The sequence below is a fragment of the Microtus oregoni genome, unplaced genomic scaffold (genome assembly GCF_018167655.1).
Source record: "Microtus oregoni isolate MIOR12 unplaced genomic scaffold, Mior012 000082F_ref0000272, whole genome shotgun sequence".
Taxonomy (NCBI): domain Eukaryota; kingdom Metazoa; phylum Chordata; class Mammalia; order Rodentia; family Cricetidae; genus Microtus; species Microtus oregoni.
In genome coordinates this window covers 921444-944455 of record NW_024544542.1, presented here as the reverse complement: position 1 = coordinate 944455, position 23012 = coordinate 921444, and the positions used below count along the sequence as shown (strand labels likewise).

Genomic DNA, 23012 nt, shown 5'->3' with positions numbered 1-23012 from the left:
AAAGAATAAGCCCATAAACAAAACTGGCATATAATTCTGCCCAAGAGGACAAATCTGCCAAATATACATACATACATACAAACATACATGCAAAACAGCTCAGCTTGTTCCTCTGATATGGAGTCCTCAGGCAGCAACCCAGTAACTATGGGGCTAGGCTCTCATCAGAGGCTCCCTGGGGCAAGAGTCGCCTGTAATTGCTTCTTGCATCTACAGAGCTGAGTTTCCCTGCCTTCTTCTCATCGGCCACTCTGGTTGGAAGTCATTTGCATCATTCCATATGGGCCTTTCCACCAAAATAATTGCTCTGTGGCAGGCACTTCTTTGTGAGCAGGAGGAAAATCTGCCTAGTGTTTCTACTAGCAAGAGTCCTAAATATAGCGACCAAAGGTGAGGGTAGTGCCTTCCTGTCACTTATGCCATAGACGTTTGGTCACCACTCCTGTGTGTTCTAGGATGAGTTATACAAATGTGTAAGCACCAGCAGACAGAGATTGTTGGAATGGGTGTCGTGTTCAAGACTGTCACAGAAGTTTACAGAACTCATCATTTCTAATGGTGCCGACCTGTTGGGAGCCATTGGAAGGTTGAGGCAGTGTCTGCTCTGCCTCATGAGAGCATATGTCGAAGGGCCATGCTTCCGTATAACCTAGCCAGCTGTGGAGAAGAGAAAACGGCAGCCTGAGAAGGTGGTTGCACTGTGTGCTGTTGGTACTTCAGAGAGGCATAGTTAACACAGTGGGGTACGGGAAGTGAAGGGAAAAGGAAGGGTTAATGTGAACGTGTGGTTGGTTGGAAGAAGCAGCAAACCCTGGTACAGAAGCCAGATGCGATGAATAGAGACCGGGTAGCTGAAGTGTGCTCTGCCCATCCTCTCGCTTCCAGAGCTCTGACTCTTTTCTGGGAAGTCCCGATAAGATTGTATTATTGGAACTCCACAGGCTCGCCACCATCAGAAAAGGAACGGTGCATGCCATCAGGGACTCAGACTGAAACTAAAGGGCAGCACATCCTAAGTAGCTAAGAACAGAGGTACCCAGAAACAGCCATCTTACTTTATGAGCTTCCTTCTTAGACCAGTACTGCATGCCAGCAGTACAGTGGCGCCCACGATGGTGTCGTCATGGCAACGCCTATGTGTGGTTATTCTCTGTGGACTGGCTCATTCTGCTCGCTCCATCAGCCACTCCCTTCCCTGGTACGGTAGAAAGCAGGCAAGGGGCTGCTGCTGTCAACTAGTGTCGAGATGGGATGTGGGAACCATTTATTGGGGTAAAAGGAGCCCCACTGTTTTTATTACTCTGAGGGCAGTTGAAAAATACAATTTTAAACTAAGATGGTGATTGGGTTTGGCATGTAATATGTTTGAAAGCTGAATTAATCTCCTACCAAGGTGTGAGAAGCATGGAAAGCCAGCAGTTTATTGCAAAATATACATTCCACGTTGAAACGGCCATTTAAAAAGTTATGGTTTTTTAAAAACCTGAGCCATTTCAAGACATGAAGCACTTTCATGCATTTTTTTTTCTTTCCTCTTATGAGAAATTCTCTGAAACCAAAGTGAGTCAGGCAGAGCCTGGAAAATACCGGAGAATCACATGGTACCTAAAAATAAAGCACAGCATCCCGAGCAGGGACAGTGAGGAGGGCAGCCGTGGCAGTATGGAAACGCTCCCCTTGGGCATGCTCCCTGAGCTCCATCTGTCCCAGGGACTGCTTTGTGCAGGCTGGCCAGCTGGGGGAGGGGTTCCTGAGGGGTCCTCAGCCACTGCTTACTCCTCCACGGCAGCCACACCCTCAGTGGCTGGCGAGGCTGCCTGCTTCTCAGGGAGCCTCTACGGTAGGCTTTCCCAGGGCAGAGCCTTTTGTCCTGTTGTCCAGTGACCCCACAGCAGTGGCTGGGAGTGGTTGACTCTCAGCTTGGCGGCGTGGCTTCCCTTCGGCTCTCCTCTTGGAATCAGTAGCAGTGCTGGCCCTCTAAGAATGTTTCCGTTAACATTAACATTACACAAAATACAGATTGTGTAAAAATGGGCACCTGGGGACTGGGGTAAATGGTGTAGAATAAGGTTTTTAAACTATAGCTTCTCAAACACTGCCCAAAACAAAGCAAAATCCATGGTGCACGTGCCCAAAGAAACGATGCAGTGACCTTCCCCTTATTGGCCCTTTGTGGGCCTGCCCTCGGTGTCTGTTCTGAGAGAAGAAAGGTGACCTTTGAAAGCCAGGACTAGACGTGTCTTTCTGCCCAGGATCCTGGATCCTGGCAGAAGCCAGAGAGGAGCTGGGCGCCCACCCTCTAGTGTCTCTAGCTCTCTGCGCTGTGTATTCTCTACCACAGCAACCTGATCTGGCCCAGCGCTGGTGAGGCAGAGCGTACATGCATTCGGCCTCCATACAGCCTGTTCTCTCCCCGCCTGGTCAGATGGCCACATCCCTTGCTTCCGTCATCCTCTGGTTTAAATCTTACCCTTTTGTTGAGGTCCTGAGGAACACAGGTGACTCCTGCCTCTTCTGTGTCCTTTGCGGGGATCCTGGATGCTATAAATTGAAAGTTCTAAGAGCCATTAGCCTCTGTGAGGGGTGAAGGTTTATTTTTTTAATTCTTCCTCCATATATTACATCCGAACTGCAGTTTCCCTCTCTCCACTCCTTCCATTTCCACTTCACCTTTGCTGTCCCTCAGATCTACTCCTCTGTTTCTCTTCCATAAAGGCTCCCATGATATCAATCGGACATGGCATAACAAGATGCAATAAGACTAGGCACATACCCTCATAGCAGTGAAACTTTTAATACAAGGTGTCTGCTCCCCCTTCCCAACACACACACACACACACACACACACACACACACACACACACGACTGATGGCTTTTGCTGCCCTGCTGGTGCACAGAGGTCTTGAGCACCAGTAAACTGAGAAGACACAGCTCTGGCGGCCTGTGGAAACCCTGTGTGTCTAAGACTAAAGAAGGCCAAGGGCCTGTGTAAAATCCCTTAGCCACCCAGTTCAATATATGTTTGTTGCATGGATGGATAGATGGATGGGTGGGTGGGTGGCTGGCTTGGTGGATGGATGGATGGATGGATGGATGGATGGGTGGACGGACGGACGGCTAGATGGACGGGCGGATGGACGAATGGATGGATGGAGGTAATTTAAGAGCAGGCTTACACTGTAGTACCTTGGTTTCCATGCAGTCAGAGAATACCTAGCGGAGGGGCATCCTGTGCCTTGCAGTTCACTGATGGGTATGGAGGTTGGGTAGAAATGAGTCAGTCTCTCCTTTCAGCACTGCTGCTTTGGTTTGCCAGTGTCCAGAACAGGAATCCAGTCCATTTGAATGCTTTGTTGGGTCAGATCTCATTTGCTGAGAAATGGTAGTAAAAACAGTGTAAGTGCTGTGTACTAGCCTTTGGGGTAACAGTGTCCCATGTTTTAAGCCAGAACCTCAGCACCTGAGAGGCAGAGACAGGTGACTATGATTTCTAGTCTAGCCTGGTCTACCCCATGAGTTCCAGGACAGCCAGGGCTACACAGAGAAGCTCTATCTTGGGGTGGGGGGAGGGGCGAAGTTTCTTATGTTTTAAAGATATATTTGTTTGTTTAATGTGTGTGTGTGTTTGCATGAGTTTAAGCACACCACATGCATGCAGGTGCCTTGGGGGACCAAAAGAGGATGACACATCCCACTGGACCTAGAATTGCAGGTGGTAATGAGCCTCTTGATGTAAGTTCTGGGAGCCTGGCCCTCTGCAAAGGCAGCAAGCACTCCTAACCACCGAGCCAGCTCTCTACATCCCCGAGTGTTCTGTGTTCTTCCCAGGTCCTCCTCCCAACCTTGGACACTACACTATTCTTCCTGTCTAAGGTGGCAGTCAGTCATCCAACTTAGCAAGCCCAGGTCCAGGGTTCTTTAGACCCATGGGGCCACAGGGCTCTGCTAGTAAGTGCCAGATCCTGCTGTCACCCCAAGATGAGCTGAGGGACGCCTAGTGTCATGCCAGGTCTTTATCCCCACAGGTCAGGGAGGTTCATTCTCTGTGAGCTGCTCTGTTACAGGCTGGTATTGAGCTGGAAGGCGAGGCAGCCAGGTTTTGCCGTAGGCCGTGTTAGTGGAGACAGAGCCAGAAGGGCTCGGGATTAATTGCTGCTTGCAGGCTGTCAATAGACTCGTGACCGAGGGGTCCCCTGGAACCCTGCTAAAGTCTGCTTGGGATTGAACCCTGGCCACCACTGAGATGGTGACGTTTCTCCCCCTCTCAGAGTAAAATTAATGGCGGTCTACCAAGTAAAGGGATGCTGCCATTTTTGAAAGAAAAGACAGATTCTTTAGAGCTTGGATTTGTAGAAATCAGTATCCTACAGAATTGCTTGTCTCTGCGGACGGCTCTGGTAATCACAGGGAAGACCTTCCTGCATCCATGGGGCTTCTCTCAACAGGGCAGCCCAACTGCTCCCGCCACCTTTTGTTTCTTTTGTTTGAGTGTAAAACAAGTTCGTTATCACAAGTAAAAGACAAGGTGCTGGGGATGAGGAAGCGAGTTCAGATTCGTCCAGTCCAGGAATGACTGATCAATGCATTTGTGGCGTGTTATCGTCCTGCTGTGCTTCGGTTGTCCTGTGGGGTTTAAGTGAATGAAGATTGTGGGGGTGGAGCCAGTCTCTCAAAGTGAGGAGGAGGGAGCTTTGTGCGCAGGGGTGTGTGTGTGTCCATACATTGGTGTTAACATGGACATGGTCCTTGTCAAGGTTCTGATGTGTAGTTAGCTCCCCTCAGTTTATGATTTGGGTGAAAGTAGTACAACAAGTTATGAGACATTTCCAGTTCTAATAGCGTCTAATAGAGTTGCAGTCCTGGCTGGGAAGGGCAGAGACGACTCCACCACTTTCATTTGTGTTTCCCTTCTGAACCTATTCAGCCTCCTTGCTCCAAAAGGCAGCCTTTTCCACACACATCAAGCAGGACATTGGTGTCTAATTACAGACATTAGACACAGCGATGCTCGGGCTTCCCCCAGGCCCTGAGTCAGACCTCTCACTCCTCACAGCGATGGTTAAAATCCCTTAGAATCATATGTATGCCCCAATCCTAAAAGCATTAATTAAGATGGGACCGCTCAGAGTCAGGCATTGTGAATCACGTCCGTCTCCAGTGGGGACATTTTTGAGAATTACAGGGACTCGAACAGAGTTTATGTCCATTCTCCTCTCCTTCTGAAACCCCTTTTTATTTTGAAAGGGAAAATTAAGGGGGAGGAGAAAAGCTTAAGGGCAGAACAATTGCGTAGAAAACAGGGCTTCTGCTAATTGTGGTCTCAGGACATCATCAAACGCAGCTTGAAAGAAATTCAAGTGATTGATAGCTGTAAGGAAAAAGCTGTATCTGAATTGTAGCCAGAGTGGCTGCCTTGCCTTTAAAAGCCACGATGCCAGTGTGTACCACGTGTTCATCCTTGAAGCATGAGACCTGGGAAGACACAGAAACAGAATCTCTGGTGGAGTTGAGCCTTTGGGTTGCTAAGAAAATAGCCATTGAGGACCTTCATCTCTAAAGCCAGGATCAGACACTAGACGTGGCCTGGGTTACTTGAGGAGATGGAAAAACAATTGTAATTTATGTAAATGTCTTACACCAACACTAATTTTACAGATTTTTTTTTCTTTTTGGTTTTTCGAGACAAGGTTTCTCTGTAGCTTTGGATCTTGTCCTATAACTCGCTCTGTAGACCAGGCTGGTCTCGAGCTCACAGAGATCCGCCTGTCTCTGCCTCCCAAGTGCTGGGATTAAAGGCATGTGCCACCACCTGGCAACTTTACAGGTATTGATAACTATGTTTTCTTGATAACATCCTTAGGATGATTGGTCCCAGTAAATAAGATAAAAATACCTGGCCCTAGAAGTTAGATAGACTTTAGATTGTAGTTCTTTGAAGGAAGAAGACAGAGGCATGTCTAATAAGGGAACAGAAACTGTTCTGAGCTGACAGGGGATGTGGAGAGCTTGAGGAGACTGCCTACTCCTCCATACTCCGGAAGAAAGTGTAGATGCCAGGGAGTTCATGTCAGTGAGTGTGGAAGCCACAGGCTGCGTTCACCTCCTTTACCTGTCGCAGCTCTCTGGGTGTTTGAGCTGTGTGAGGGTAAGTGTGTCCCTCTCAGTGTGTCACGTGAGGTGTTAGTGTACTTGCTATGCATCCTTCTGAAGGAAGCTTTCCGTGTAACACTCTGATGTATGAGAAGATGCTGAAGAATAAGATGTCCTCATTCGTTACTTTCTCCCTGTTTGTCCCTCAGTGCTTCGTCCTCACTTGTCATTGATTTCTCTCTGTTTGCTTCTCTCGGAACAACCTAATCAGAATTGTGTGTGTGGGTGTGGGTGTGGGTGTGTGTGTGGGTGTGTGTGTGGTGGAGCAACTGACACCCCAAGTCTGATTCTCATGTTTTCCTCTTTCTCACCTCAGGGATCCCTAAGAGATAGATGTTCATGTAGGCCAGCATGAAAGACCTGGTTTCTGGGTATCAACTGACCTCTATAGGACCCAAGAAACCAGCGTTATTTTAAGGCTGAGCCCATGGGCTTGGAGAATCAGACCCTCAGAGAGGTCTGCTGGCCTCTGTCCACAGCAAGGATGTGTTTCCACAAAGAAAAGACAGTTTTTCTGAGAGGCTGTGTGGCTGTAGCCACTCTACCACCAGCTCTGGCCTCTCTCCTATGACATACAGGTCATGTCACCCCAGCCTCCATGGCCTGTAGATCGGCTTACCATTCCCCTCTCCTATTTATCTAACAGTTAAGTTTGTTTTAAATTTACATTTGGTCTGGTCCTGCAGTCATAGTTAGTGGCGGCTCTGTGTTGACAAGCTTTACCAACCTTCTGCCTCTCTTGGATACTTTTCTTTTTGAACTGATGTCAGAATGTGAGGGCGTGACTACCTAGTGACTTGAGCTTAGTTACCTTTTGATGACCTCCTTAGGAAGAACTGCCTGACCTGGAGAGTATATATGTACTCTCTTAGGAAGGCCTTTCTGTGGTCCTCAAGAGGCCAGTGGCAGCCCAGCACCAACTACCTGGCTCCTACCCCATTTCAGCATCAGCTGGCCACACTCACTCTCTCAGTGGATTGGCCAGATTCCACATGGAAGGAGCCCCACACTGTAACGTACAAAGGGGGCCTGGAAAGGAAACATCAGAAGAGCCCAGCTGGAAGGCTGACGCCCAAATGGTTTCGTTCATGTTGGCTCTTGCAGCCAGACTTTGACGTTGGCATCAGTGCCTCAAACCTGCCTGGGTGTCATTGCTGACTCACTGCCTCTGCTCGGTACCTAGCAACTCCGACAGTGCACAGAATGCGGCCAGGTCAGGAGCTGCACTTGCTGTAGTTGCTGCACTTCCTGCACTTGTCAGTGGCAAATGAGATAGATGCAGCTCCAGCATCCCTGAAATTATGCCCCATGCAAGAAGAAGCATCCAGTGTCGTCACGTTGGTGTGGTTCGTACAGCCTCTGAGGAAATGTTCAAGGCACTGTGGCCTCCAGGGGATGAGACAGCACAAGCAGAGACCTGAAGGATGGAAGCCCTAGTTACTAAAAGGACGCAGGGTTGACTAAAGGGGAGGAGAACGCTGAATACAGAGGAAAGACTGCCTCACGCACACTCTTGGCAGGCACGGCATCCCAGAACACTGGCCTGTTCCCAAGAAGACCAAGAGCACCGTGTCTGGGCATCGCAAGTGACTGTCAGTCTGGGAGAGACTGCATCTCCATCACTTTAGCAGCCCCTGCTCATGGCTGTGGTGAACCCCTTCGTACGGGTTCTTAGATAAGAAGCTCTCCTCTTTGCAGTCTTTCCATTAGACTCCCTGTCTAGTAAAATGTCAGTCTTGCTTTTTAAAGTCACCTGAAAGGGCTTGATGGTTGCAAAAGTGGCCTTCCCTGATGATAGCCCAGTGGCTGTCTGGAGAAGGTCACTGTGTTCCCTGTCTTCTCCCTCATCAGTCTGTTTACAGCCAGAGAAGCCGTGTGGTAGAACCGAGAAGTTAGGTGCTGGAAGAATTCAGCCTGGGCTTCAACAAAGAGGAAAGGTCTCACAGCAGTTTGCCCGTTCCAAGCAGCCATAACTCCCTGGGGTCCCTCATTCGCTTTGTGCATAGGGAGGGTTTCTGGGCCGCACTGATTGACCCTTTCCAAACACTGACCAATTTAAGTCATTCACAGCCTAACCATTTCAAATCTCTTCGCCCTTCCCCGGCGTCTTCAAAGAAGATTCTTTTCCCCCTGTTGTAACAAAGGAGATGTTATTTAAAGGCCGTGACACTGTCAAGGCTTCTCAGAGGTGCGTAAGACTCCCATCTGTATCCCGTGTCTCCAGGCACCTGAAGACACACCATATAAATTTTACAGCCTTCCTGCTGACTACGTTGTAATTAAGGTATTGGTTGAAACCTGCAGCTGCTGCTCCGTGCCTGTTTTTATAATCCTTTTCCTCTGTCGGGAAAACTGGAAACTGAAGTTGGAAGCTGCATAGCCAAGTTTTAATTGCTTCTTTATCTATTTATCTAAAGTGGTTCCTTTACCAAACATATTTAGCCTAACATTTTACAAGGCACTGGGGTTGCTGACGTGAAGAAGACTGTTCCTTGCCCTCTAAGAACCTTCTAGAAGGGGAGAGGATGCGAGATTGTGGTGGAAATTTTAATTGGGTGGAGGGAACACACGGGAGATACTTGCAGACAGGGAAACCAGGAATGTTGCCTGTCTGGGACTGTGTTCAAAACAAAGGGGTGGGCCCCAGGAGTGGCTCAGCTCTTACTCAGAGGCACATGAACTCTCTCCATATACCTAGTTGCTTCTGTTTTGGCTCCAGAAGCCATTCCTCTGGTGTCTTGTGTTATGTTCTGGACAGTAAGTCCACCGTGGGTTGAGTGTCGGGTGGGTGACCGTTCACCTGAAATAACTCGCTAACCCTGTGGCTATGGTGCTGACCCCAGAACTTACCCACTGTGAAGGTTTCTCCCTGTCATATCTCCCATCAAATGCCTCCACACCCATTAAGGGGCAGCTTGGGGGGTTACTAGGGATACTACAGATCTGTGTTTCTTCTAGCGTTTCCTCGGCATTCCCTGGTGCTCAGTCTGTACACCCTGTATACTCCTCTCGTCCTTCCCCTCATCATGTGCCCAAGGCATTTCATAAGATACAGCCACTATTCTTTGTGCTAAGCAGACTGCCCCTTCCAAGCTGGTCCTCATGTCCCTTGCCTTGAGTGTGTCTTTGCTTCTTGCCACAAACTGTCCTGAGCTTACCTCTCCAGTTCTGCACCATCCCTGTCAGCAGCAGCTTCTCAAGAAGCCCTTCTGTTGAAGAGTGACATTTAGAAACCGAGATTGGACATCAGGGTGCTCGTTGCCATGGAGATGTCATTGCCCCTCCTCTGTCACGGGAGCTACAGGGTATGCTAAAAGGAAGCACATACCTTGGGCCAGCATTTCTTCTATGGTTTGAACCTGTCATTGGGGCCTTTGCTCTTAAAAACACACGTACAGCGATTCTGTGTGATGATTGAAGAACATTTCCTATCATTCATGTGTATGTGATATGTGAACACATGTTTATGGGGGGGTACACGTATGTGGTGGAGGACAGAGTACAACTTGGCATTGGTTCGCTCGCTGTCCATGTTTGTCCCTGAGTGAGCCTCTAGGAAGTCTCCTGCCTCCACCTCCCCTCTCCCAGGAGGAGCCCTGGGCTAGCATATCTGGCTTCACAGGGGTTCCGCAGATCTCAGCTCCTCAGGCTTCTTCAGTAAGCACTGACTCACTGAGCTAGCTCCCCAGCCCCTAAAGCCTTTCCTCTTAGGTTCACTGTAGCTGTGATTTTAGGCCCAGAGGGAAGGGGTTAACCTCCTCTTGAGGAGCGGCTGTTCTGAGGTTTAGTGTGCAGTTGTCACAGGACACGGACTTGCTGGTGTGCTTCGCTTCTGACTGTACGGGGGGGGGGGGGGGGTTGGCACATTGCCTGTAGCATGTAGGAGGCTCGTTTTATATCATGCATTCTCATTCTACACGAAAGTCTTTTAATGTTGGCTCTACTCATAGTATACTCTGCTTGCTTCTAGGTGCGGCTAAATCGAGCCCAGCAGCTAAGCCGGGATCCACACCTTCTCGCCCCTCGTCTGCCAAAAGGGCTTCATCCAGTGGCTCTGCATCCAGATCTGACAAAGATTTAGAAACACAGGTCATACAGCTCAACGAGCAGGTAACACGTTGTCTCCACCCAAGTCTCTGGGAACAGTGCTGTTTGCGAGGGGTGAGGAAGTCACACCCACAGGCCTGGGGGAAGGGAGAAAAGGTGAGACCAGGAGGATCTGCTCCAGAAGGGAGACTCCACAGCTGGGGAGGAGCACTGTTAGTTACAGAGCTGACACCGCGTGTGAGGATGTGGAAGATGATGCAGGTTATCCTTCCATCCTGAACCCCAGGCCTTCCCTGCCCGCTCCCGGCCAGTCTGAAAAGTGTTATGGCTATATTAGCGTTCAGCTGGCTCCCTCTCCGCCCCTTTTTTTTTTCAACAGCTAGGGGTTGAGCCTCTTTTATGTGGTGGACACTGTGCTTGATTCCGGGGGCATAATGATAGCAAGATGGATGATACTGTCCCCTCACTCAAAGCCTATTAACATCAGAACTTTGTACTGAAATTAAACAAATGAATAAACGGACCAAAAAAAAAAAAAAACCCAGCCCTCTCTACAGTGTCAGAAGTGGGGTGCCTGGGAGCCCTAAAAGGCAACATCTGTGTTTTAAATAGAAATTTTCCCAACGTATCAGCCCTCTGATAATTATGGTAAGCCTAGCTACACCAGCTGACATTTCCAAGGTGAAACCCTAAGTACAGGGTGGGGTGTGGCATTGTGGGAGAGCACCAGTCTAGCACACAGGAGGCTCTGGGTTTGATCCAAAATGACTTCTAACTCATGATACTCCATTCTGCCTAGAGTAATACAGCTTAAGGTTACTAAACCACTGGGCAGTGCGGTGCCCACTGTAAAGCCTCCTGCTTCCCGCCCCAGGTCTCCCCCGTTGGGAAGGAACCTTTCACTGCAGATCCATAGGCTGTGCCCAGCCACAAACTGAGCCTGGCCTAGCCCTTCATCTTCTGCTTGATAAGGCAAGAGTCCGAGAACAGTCGTTTTATTTTGTTTTGTTTATAAATAATTGTGTATTCTCAGTCAGGATTCCAGTACAGAGTCCCACAGGCTTTGAGTTGGTCGCGTTAGCACTTCAGGTAAAATCTTAAGTCCCCTTAGGACTCTGATTGGATAACCGGGCGTGTTCTAGTTATCTGCTGATCGTCTATCGGGGGCCAGGCGTTTTCCAGTAATGACTTCTGCTCAGAGTTAAAGAAAGGGGGAGAAAGGCAGTTAATGAGCCTCGGCCGTAAGCTTGAGACTTCACGCAAGCCCAAGTGGACGGTGACACGAGCCCAGGTGGAAGGTGAAAATCAGGCCTGGGTTCACCGTGCTCTAGAGCCCTGGATTTATGCCTCTGCCCCAAAGCAGCTCAAAACTTTCTTTATCATTAGCAACTTGCACTCAGGTCTCCTGACCAACACCCCCACACACACCACACACCACACACACACACACACACACACAAACACACACACACACACCTTCTCCGTCCACCTCAGCATAGTTCCAACCCAGTGACCCAATTCTGACCACATGGAAAACTCCAGTTCCCTAGATGTCTCCAGTCCTTCGTGGCTTCCGCGAGTCAGCTGCCTCCTCTCCCTGTGGCTGCTCCTAGGTCTCCTTCAGCTCTCAAATCACATGCAGGGGGTCTAGTTCCAACATGCCTTGCTGATCCCTGGTGCCAGTCAAGAGGGGACGGAAGTGGCAGGAGCGGGGAATGGTCTACCTGTTGTCCTTCCTGGAGTACTTCTACCAGAGGCCTTGTTCCCCTTCTTGTCCCCAACACCTTCATACCTACGTCCACTCTGTCCTTCAGAAGGCAGGGAAAGCACAACCTAAACTGGACAGGTATTTACCAAGTTCTCATCGTGGTTCGTTTCCCTGGTGACCTGAGTCCAACTGCTGGCCCTTCAAGCCTCCAGGAGGAAGACCCTGAGGGTCGTGGGTGGTAGCAACACGAGGGTCCCAGTATTGGAACGGAGAACACAGGGACCCGGAGAGGCCTGGTGGAAATGCAGAAGCAGAAGCGTGAATTATGGTGGTAATAGAGAAAGCGACAACTGCCATAAACTTAAAGAATTTTCATTTACTTGGCCCCGTTCCATTATTCAGGCAGTCTCCCATGATATACAGCAGAAGCACACTGTGCCCCACAACTCCAGTGATAGCAGAGAAGCGGAAGAGACGGAAGGAAGAGGCATAAATGAGACTTTCTGGACAGTGGGTTAGCCTGCAGGAAATGGATTGGAGCCACTGTGTCACGGGGCCTCTGGGGGACCCAAGTCTGGACACTGCTGGGAAGTTAGGAAAGCAACTTCGCCCTTTGAACATGACTTCCTCAGCCTGTCACCTAGGCATCTGTGACCCGTGAGGGATGAGGCTGGCTGGCCATTTGTCTCTTGGTGGCACCATTCGGACGGAATTGTGTTTGCTAGCTGATCTTTGTTCCTTTAAAGTAGCTACTGCCAGAATTTTTTGCTTTTTTTTTTTTACTTTGTAGACCAATCTGGATCTGAGCTCACAGCGATTCACCTGCCTCAGTCTCTTGAATATCAGAATTACAGGTGCACACCACCATTACCAGCTGACATCAGTTTTTAGGTTGGGGGGGACAGGTATTGATGGGTTCATTCTCCTTTGCTAACATATCAGGAATGCCAGCCTGACCCAGCTCACGCTGAGTGTTTCCACAAAAGCCTTGGTGTGCTGTGCAGACCGCAGTCCACAGGCACAGCCTGGATTTTGTAGGTTGGCTGTGCCTGCTGGGATTTGGATGCGAATTCCACCCCATCCTCCACTGTGTGTTTTAACACTTGGTTCCCAGCCGGCTGTGCTGTCAGGGGAGGTTGTGGAAACCGGAAGTTGAGGCCTCGCTGGAATGTGGTAGGCCTCGAAGGATGTAGCTCAGTCCCACTTCTCTTCTGGGTTGCTACTTCCTGGCCAGCACCATGTAACACAAGCAGCTGTGGCTGGCTCCAGGTGCCACAGACCATGCCCTCTGACCCCCGATCTGTGGGTCACAGTAAACTCTCCTCTGAGCTGCATCTGTGGAAAGGAGCTAAAGGAATATCTCTGCTTGGTTTGGGTCAGAGATGGGATCAGAACCAGGGAGGTTTCCTGTTTCTGAAGTGCAAGCTGATCACCGTGTGTGTTTGCAGGTGTGTAGTCTCAACAGGAATAAAAAGTCAGGCTTAACTAACTGAACCCACACTTCATTGGAAGTGCTTGCATGAGGGCATCCGTGAGATCAGACTAAGGGCTCCTCCCAGCATAGAACTGTTTGCCAGATATGGGGTAAAGGAATGGCTATATGTACCAGTATGTGTTTGAATGTCAGTAATTCCAGAGATCACACACCCAAAGCCCAACTTATTAAAAAATAAATAAACAAAAAAAGGAGATTTTACACCTCAAAAGTAATTACTAAAAATAATGTGCAGGATTTCTTTTTTTTTTTTTTTTAGGTGAAGCAAACTTCACCTAAAAGAAACCATGAGATTTTATTCCCCAGTGTTTGCTATGCCAAGGTTTCTTCAGCCATCTGCACCCACAACCTCTTTTCCCTCCAGAAATTTCAAGCGACCCCGGGTTCATAGGACTATAAAAGGGGAAAACAAAACAAATGACCTAGTCATAAATCATAAAGAAATTTTATCTTAAAATAGTTCTTTGGAGCCAGCATGGTGGCACACACCTTTAATCAGGACTCAGAAGGCAGAGGCACGTAGGTGGATCTCAGTGGGTTCAAGGCCAGACAGGACTGTCTCCAAAAAAAAAACAAAAAAAGGCAAGTTTGCACTCGAATGAAGTGGTGTTTCTTTGTCTGACAGAACCAGACAAGCCAACTAATTTGCTTCTTGCTTGTTAGGGAGTGACAGTGGACGGGTTAGTGTTTGTTTTCTGTAATTATACCAGCGTGTTTCTGTAAGAACAATGTGTGCAGTGCGAGCCTTGGAAAGCTCCCATCTGAGGTGAGGCGCCTCAGGCAGCATGTGTGGGCTGACAGCGTGCATGGTGCGGTGTCAGGTGCTCCCCACCACGGCTGCAGTGAAGTCACAGGGTGCCGCACAGGAAAGCTGTGCCAGAAACACCTCGAGTCCACCGTGCATTCTATCTCTAATCAGTTTTAACTGATGAACAGCACAAGTTTCTGCTGTTGCCTGATAGTTTTGTAATCCCACTTCCGTTCAGTCAAACAACCCAGTGCAGAGTCACGACCCCTCATTTAGAATCTTTGCTCTGCATAAACGTAAATGAATAAAGTAATACAAAATAGAAGGTTCTCCAGGAACAGGGAATAGTTTGGACCTGTGTGTAGCTGTTATGCATGTCAGAGAGTTGCACCCTGAAGTCGGCAAGCCTTTTCGGTACAGACAACACCCCCACCCCCCTGTCAGTGTTGTGGTCCTGCCTTGGCTGCTGGCTCTAGCCTGTGGCTTGCACTGACCCGGAAGTTCACAACTTCACAGCACTCGAAGGTCCCTAAGCCCACCTCTAGGGCATGGCAGAACTGCGAGCCATGTTTGTCTGCAGCCTCCACCACCCTGCCCTGCAGTGATACACACAAAGCCAGGACTGGACAAATGGAGGCGGACTGACCCAGCCGGCCTTCCACTCCTGCCCCATGCTCTGGGTGCACCAGGATCTGCCCTTGCATAGGACTGCATTTGTCTGCTCTGACTCACATTTTAGGAGTGGCTCTCAATATCAATGATCTGAAGGAAGGGTTAGTTCAAAAGCACAACTCTCAGTCAGGCAGTGGTAATCCAGGCTTTAATCCCGGCACTCCGGAGGCAGGCAGATCTCTGTGAGTTTGAGGCCAGCCTGCTCTACACAGTGGGTTCCAAGACAGCCAAGGCTACACAGAGAAACCCTGTCTCGAAAAACAAAACAGAAATAAAAGAAACAAAATACAACTCTCTTATCTCCCTCCCCAGTAGGTTAAAAAGGAGTATTTTGAGTCTGTTTGGGATGTTGTAACAAAACATCTTATGTTGGGTGGCTTGTGAGCCACAGAATTTTATTTCTTACCATTCTGGAGCCTGTGAGGTCCAATATCAAAGTGGCCGCAGATCGGTTGTTTAGCCAAGACCCAGTCTTCTTGGTCTTCTCATGTTGAGAAGGTGGAAGGATCCCTTAGGCTTCTTGCATAAACAAATCTCGTTCAGCTCCTAAAGGCCCTGCTTCCTGAGGCCATCACATTGTAGGATTCCAGCATAAGAACTGGGGAGATGCCGATATCCTTAACCATAGCAACAAGATGTGGTCCAGCCCTTGTTACCAAGAAAAGAAAGGCTGTGTAAGCTCAGATACAGCTACGCAGGTACATAGTCCACCCTGACTGACTGATAAACACTCACAGCAGCAGAAGTGGCCAGCATGCTCTTGACTGGACTCCGGGCCTGCTGGTTCTCCCTTACACTTACATTTCCATTTATTTCTGTGTCCGGCTCCATGTAGCATCGTGGCGCGCAGACATAGCGGGTCACACTTCTTACTCTGTTTCGGGGTTTTCTTCCCCACCCCACTCTCCTGCAGGTACATTCGTTGAAACTTGCCCTAGAAGGTGTGGAGAAGGAGAGGGACTTCTACTTCGGGAAGCTGAGAGAGATCGAAGTGCTGTGCCAGGAACATGGGCAGGAAAACGATGACCTTGTGCAGCGACTAATGGAAGTACTCTATGCTTCAGACGAGCAGGTGCGTGCGAAGCCACACTCCTCCGCTCTTTGTTTTTAATTATTTATATTACCTACCAAAGCTCCTGAGTTCTGAAACTATTGTTCAAAGTGCAACACATCCTCCGTCGTAAGTACTTCCCTGGGGTCTTGAGGAGGCTACAACTTAGCTGGCAGCCTTGATGGTTCCAGAGAAATGAGTCTGTTCGTCATCAAGATCTCTGTTCTTTCTCCCATGCCTGCGGGATGAGCAGCCTCAGGTTAGCCTGGGAGGCATCTGGCAGAGGTGGGGCTGTGAAACACACAGCCAGACCCCAGGCACTTTTCAGCTTTGAGGAGATGAACAGGGAAGGGGTTGTACGAAGGTCTGCTTTCTGAGGATTGCTAAGTGAGAAGAAAACTTTTCCCATCCCTTTGAGCCCCACTGCTGTCTGTTTTAATCACATAGCTGGTTGCTTTTGTTCCTCATTGCCAAAACAGACCAGACCGTGGACAGACCTTACTGAAAACACTTCTTTGTAGGGAGGACCTGTCACTGAGCAAGGGTGCAGGGGGAGATCCGGGATGTGGCTTCTTGAAGGCAACGAAGAGGTGTGCTGAGCGTGGTGGGGCTCAGCTGTCATCGGAGCGTTTGGCAGATGGAGGCAGGAGTGTCAGGAATACATAGTGAATCCAGGGCTGCCCTGGGCTACGTGAGACCCTGTTTTTAAAAAAACAAAATGAAAACCAGGCATTGTGGCACATGCCTTTAATTTCAGCACTCAGGAGGCTGAGGCCAGTGGATCTCTGAGTTTGAGGCCAGCCTGTCTACACAGCAAGTTCCAGGCCAGCCAGGGCTACATAGTGAGACATTGTCCTGAAAGGAAGATGGAAGGGAGGGAGGGAGGGAGAGAGGGAGGGAGGGAGGGAGGGAGGGAGGGAGGGAGAAAGGAAAGAAAAGAAATGGAAAAGAAGAGGAAAAAGGGGAAGGAGAAAGGAATTGAGAACAATGGACACGGGTAGGGAAGGATGCTGCGGACCAAACAGTTGACAGGCAGGATAAACTACAGAGACCTCGGTGAGTCAGTGCAGTGTGTGTCTGCCGAGAGGCGAAGCCTGGCCCCAAGGCAGAAGTCAGATACCAGTTGGAGCTTCCCCTTTCTACCGAGCTGAGCCGTGGGAGGCAAGATGCCAAGGCTGGGCTTGAGGGTCTCCTTACCCCAGGCCAAAGCCGCTCAAGTGTTTGGCTCTCCGACCTGGAGGCCTGTGGGCTGCAGAGGGAACTGGGGGGAGTCACATGTTTCCACAGACCACAGCAAGCCACCTGAAAGCTTATTTTGTCTTATTCCAGCCAAAGGCAGATGTTTTCTCCACATCTGGCTTAAAATCCTAGCATTGGAACGTCCACCAGCTACAGGAACTGTGCCAGGTTTGGGAACTCCCCACCGTGCTTTCGTTCCTCTCTCTCTCCTTTTTTTTTAACTTCTTTCTGGGTGACGAGTAGCTCAATGTGTGGATTTTGAAGCCTCGGGACTCCGCCTAGTTAAGTCCCTGAGACCATGATGATGTCACAGAATGTGACTCTCAGCATAGTGGCTGGTTTGTAGCAGCCGTTGAGAATGTACGTAATGTGTTCTGGCAGGCGCACATCAGTTACTGGGGCTGCCTCTGAAGCTTACTAGAGATGACATCAGAGGAGCCCTTCAGATCCTGGGAGGCCGAGTGCATAGGGTTGCCATCTGTGGCCGTGGGTGCTGGCAGGAGCAAGGCCAACAGGCTTGCTTGGGTCTTCCCATCCGAAACCCTTTTTCAAAGCCAGAACTGGTCCCAGGAGGGAGACCTGTGCTGAAATCTGGCCTGGGGCATTGTATGAATTCCTGGCTGAGGACCGACAGGTGATCCCGAAGCGAGAACTCGGAGTGTGATTGGAGGAGGTCCTGCCCGGATGTCCACACTCAGTTTCGCTCTGCCGTTCCAGTCCCCCCACACCCTGGCACACCTTGCCACCCACTCGAGCCACAGAACAGTTCTTGTACTGTGGACACGGTCACAGAGGTTAAAGCTCCTTCGCTGAGTCAGGCTGAATGGGTTCACTGGAGCTTCCCTCAGACGCCTGGAGTGGGGCCTTTGTGCTATGTATAATACTTTATCAGATCCGTCAGCTCCCTTCAGTAGAGAAACTGAGGCAGCAAAATGCTTCAGTACTTTGTAAGCAACTAGAATCTGAATCCTGAGCCCATTGCTCTCCCATCTCTGAGGAATGTATGGGTGGGGTTTGCTCTTTTGTGAGGTGTTTCCCTGAAGGGAAATAGGCTGCATCCCTGTGTGCAGCTGCGGCACTGTCTCCTCATGCAGCCCCTTGGCTTAGTGTGTTGAGTTCGGGATACATTACATTGCAACTCTGTGTCTGGAAAATTCCCAAGAGGCATCAGGCTGCAGTGAGATTCCCACGGAGAATAAGGCATTTGATCCACACTATACCAGAATCCTTGCTTAGAGCAGGACAAGACCCGAGACCTGGGTTTCTAGACCTTGTTTCTACAGTAAGAAGAGGAAAGATTATGTGCACACACCATGCTGGGTGAGTATATACTTGCCATGCATGCACACACACATATACACACACTCGCACACACGACATGCATGTACACACACATATACACACTCGCACACATGACATGCATGTACACATGCACTCACATGCACACACATGCACACAATACATGCTCTGTGAAAAGGCTCTGGCACAGCTGGCCCAGTCTGTTCTACTTCCTTTTTAGAGGCTCAAGGAGTCACCTAAGAAACCTCAGAGACTTCAAGCATCCACCTCCCTCTCTGAGGAGCATAGCTGCCTCCCTGAAGCACAGACAGCCCTAGAGAAGAGTGGGTCTAAGACAGTGGCTGCCTACCCTTGAAGAGCATTATTTGGAAATGCATGCTCGGTGGCCTCTGTGTCATGGTACAGTACCACCCACAACCCCCAGAGCTTCCTTTAGTCCCACCGTGCTTGCCCTGATACTGTAGGCCATCCTGCTCTGGGCCATTTCCACACCTAGGGGTGAGTCTGATGTGTCTGGGATGCAGGAAGAAACATCTACATTTTGTTTGCGGCTTTCAGCATGAGTGTATGTAACTGCCCGAGGTGGCAGAGGTGTCCAGCTGCTAGCTTTCCCGGAGGTGGATGGAAGATGGAATCAAAGGCTGGATTGTCGTGAGACCTCTTTGTCTAAACAGTGTGAGCATGGCTTGGTTTCCCAGGATAAGGATTTGATGGGTGATCTCTTCCCATAAGTGATCTTTGAATCTTCTTTTGCTGGTGACTACTGGTCTCCGACTCTGAGAGTCACACAGTCCCCAAATATGATGCTTATAAGATGTAAAAATCTAGTTTAGAGCAGCACGGTCAGGAGGTTATTCAGTTTGGAAGTGTGGTAACCTCGTGGAAGGCTCCAGAACAGGTTGCTAGCCAGGTGTATAGTGTCTCTTTATGGTTCTCATTACGTCCTTGTATCATTCCCTGACACTTCATGTGTCACTTGGGGGCCACAGGTGCCTTAGCTGTATCCTTGGCTGCCTGCTGCCATGTGGATCCTGTCAGCAGAGGTCTACCAGCTAATAAACAGCTGCTCGTTTTCAGAGATACTGACCGTCATGGACACCACTGTTAAAATGAACTAAAGACTTCCTTTCTCCTCGGTGCTTTTTGGAAACGACTGTGTTTCTGTCACTGGGAATTCTGTGCACTCCACTGAACTTGAAGTGCTAGGTATCCAGAGATAGACACACCCACTACCTCAGAACTCACAGACCTAAGGAGGGAGACAACCAGGGATAAGGCCGACTGGAAACTGTGGCAGATTGTGATAAATGTGATATCAGACATAAATAACGTGTGTGGGACACACACAGCCTGGAGAGCCCAGCAGATGTCACTGTGAAGATGGCATTTGTGTTGGAGGTTGGACTGACTAGGGACATCAGCTGTTACAGAGCCAAGCTGGGAGGGAAAAGCACAGCTGGCCGTGGCTGGCACCCAATGGGGGATAAGGCTAAGTGTTTCCCATGTAGGGAGCAGGAACATCAGGTCCTGGTGACCTTTGACCTCGTTTTCCATCAACCATGGCCAAGACCCTTCTTTGACCTTGTCTCCCAACCTTCCTCTCTTTGTATGGTGATGGCAAAAGTAAAAATAGTAACATCACTCACAGCTAAGCATTTAAGGAAGTGCAATGGGTTGCCATGGAAATGTCAGTATCTGTCTTGTGAATCACCAGTGTATGGGTCCCGTGTTTGACATAGGTTTCACGTAGACACCTACAGGGAGCCTGTGGTAGCCCTGTGAGAGCCCTGAGTCAGCCTGTGCCCAAGCGTGAGCAAAGCAGCTAACAGGGCGTGTTTGCTCTTTATTCTAGTCTTGCCCAATAAGCTGTCCCAGAGATCAGCAGCCACTGTGGGCGTATGGCGTCTCCAGCAGTCTTCCCATGGCCCATGACTGACACTTCAGCCTGGTGCGTGTGGGGACTAACTGCCTTCTCCAGCTATCGGCCACAGAACCACCCCCTTGCTTGACCCGATCTGAGGAGAGGGACCTGACTAGGCACCAGGAATCACAACCTGTCGCTTGTTCCTGGCTGCATGCTTACTGGAGCCCAGTCCTCCTGCTTTCGGTCACGGAGTAACTGTAATCCCACAGTTAACTCCCAACAACGATGAGATTGTCTGTAAAATGCAAAGCGCATTTCCTGTCTGAGACCGCTCATAGAAACAATCATGTTAGAAAAGTGTGTTTCAGGCAACGGAGGGCTAGCTGCAATATGGAAGGCAGCACAATGGACTGAAGACTTGGTATAATTAGTAAGTCAGCATCTCCAGCGTAGTAGGGGCTAGAGCCTGGCTGCAGAGGAAGCTGGGGAGTTGCCCAGTAGAATACACACAGAAGGGAGAACGAAAGATGGACCCATTAATATGGGAGTAGGGATAGTGAGAGAAGCTTCCAGAAGTATGTTTTTATGTGGGGAATGAACCCTGGACCCTCCCACATATCCCCTAGAGCAGAGAGCCACCTGCTCTGACCAGGGCCAGCACCTGCTGCCTGATCTGTGACCATTCACATTGCCGGTTGGCCCGACAGTGCCGCTGTTGGCCAAGGCCCTAATTCCTTAAACCGAGAGGGCTACTACCATGCATGTCAAGCAGTGGGCAAAGTGGCTGGCAGAGGCTGTTGCCGAAAATGCAGCCATGGCAAAGCTCCAGGACACGGAGTGTGAGTGAGGGTCGGAAAAAGAAAAGACAGAGAAGGATATTTGCTTTTACCTTCTCAAGACGGAACGATTCTAAGAGGTGAAAACGGTGTGGTGATGGGTATAGTCGGAGCTCACATTTACCAAACTGTGGCCTTTGACCCAGAGCCAATGAGGGATACAACTAGAATCAGTCTCGGGTCTTCAGTTTGATGTGACTTTGCACTTTTGGCTGCTATAGAAGGGGTAACTTTCTTTTCATTGTTCATCTGAAATAGATTCCAAAGTGTTTTCCCACTAAGAAATTCTAATCACTGCTCATACTTAATATATTGACTATGGAAAAAAATCCAGCTAAGCATATTACCAGTTTTAACTCACAGGATTCTCTGTTGGGTGAAACGGATGCATTGTTGAATTGATCGGTAAGACACACTGTAAACTCTACTACCTGAGTACTCCTGTTGCCCACATTATACAGTCAAGAAGACTGAGTCCAGCAGTTGCCCTGTAAGCCCAGAGCCTCACAGGTCAGAAACTGCAGAGCTGGGCAGAGAACTCCATAGTCAGTGCACATAACCGTAACATGTGGTCTCTGAGAAAGTGCCGTACAGCCCTGGCTTGTCTCTGTCATGGTGATCCATTCTGGAATCTGACTTCTTCCTCTTGACATGGCGTACACTGAATGCTGTAGAGAATGGGACGTGATTCAGTTGAACACGGCTGCTCATCTCCAGAATGTCAGGCTCCAATAGAAACGGCTCCAGACAAACAAGATTCCAAGTGAGTTTTGTTTGGGGAGCTGAGGGAGATGCCTGACTTCTGTTGTGCAATTCTGGGGATCCAAGCTTGTGAGTGCTGATCCCCATCCCCAAGTGAGCTTGACAGATGCAGGAGAGAGGGAGGTGTGTGTCTGACTCGGGGAGATGGTGAAGTCCTGTCTGACTTGGATCCTGACCGGTGTGTCCCAGGCTACACGCGATAGGGCCAGGAAGAGTGTGGGCTTGGCAGACCAGAAGTCAGTGTGTCACGTGCCAGTGTGCATGCCACACTGCATCTTGAAGTCCTGTGCCGTTCCTGAGGGCAGTTAGCCACTATCTATTGCCTCACTGTTTCTGCTTGGGTGATAAAAAAAACTAATTATTCTTTGTGACCTCAAAAAACAAAAAAAAGGAAGGATTTGCAGTTGAGGCTGAGGTAAGGCCTGTGATCCGCTTCACTGAGTAAGTAGGCCTCGTGGAGCCAAGCAAAGGAACGTTGGCCCTTCTGCTTCCCAGTCAGTGAGCAGAAGGTAAGCAGATAGGGCCTCACACCCTGCAAAGAACACGACAGGGTCCTGGAGCCAGAGCTTCTGAGCACAATGCTGAAAGGGGCCTCTTTGCCTACATCAGCCTGTGAAATGCCTGTCACCCGTCTCCTTCCCCTCAGGAACTAACAAGTTGCTTTTTTTTTTTTTTTTTTATTTGGTGTCTTAAGTCTACTTTATACTGACATTAGATGTCATGAGAAATGACAGCCTCAGAGGGAACAGTAAGTCATGAGCCATGGGCCATGAGGGAGAGACAACAGTCCTGCACATCTGCAAGGGCCTGGGATCTTTGCAGTCACGCGGCTGTTGAGACACTTCACTGTGTCTGACACAGCGACTCTTGCTGAGGGTCGGAAAGTACAGTGTGTCCTATGACGACCTCCTGCAGAGCAGTTGGTAGAGAAGATGGGTCCCGAACTCCTGACAGTTACGCTTGTCAGAATGATCCTCCTTAGATGGCACAAGGATGTGAGAATGTCCCTGTATCTAGCATTGACACCTGGAGGCTAGGAACATTGGAATGTTGAGTTGTGCCTGAGTCTAGGGTACTCCAGAGCCTGGCGTTTTGGTGATTCATGGTGATTGGGACTGGCACCTCACAGGGTCTCACAGA

At 49.5% G+C, this 23012-nt stretch overlaps 1 protein-coding gene across 3 annotated transcripts in view; it reads left to right on the top strand.

The window, feature by feature from the left end:
* LOC121441856 (microtubule-associated protein RP/EB family member 2) overlaps positions 1 to 23012 on the top strand; it is a 142963-nt gene that overhangs the window by 116869 nt on the left and 3082 nt on the right. For all 3 annotated transcript variants that reach the window (XM_041643179.1, XM_041643178.1, XM_041643177.1), the window contains 2 exons: positions 10122 to 10261; positions 15735 to 15893. In XM_041643179.1, the coding sequence (XP_041499113.1) occupies positions 10122 to 10261; positions 15735 to 15893 (299 nt within the window). The remainder of the gene's footprint in view (positions 1 to 10121; positions 10262 to 15734; positions 15894 to 23012) is intronic.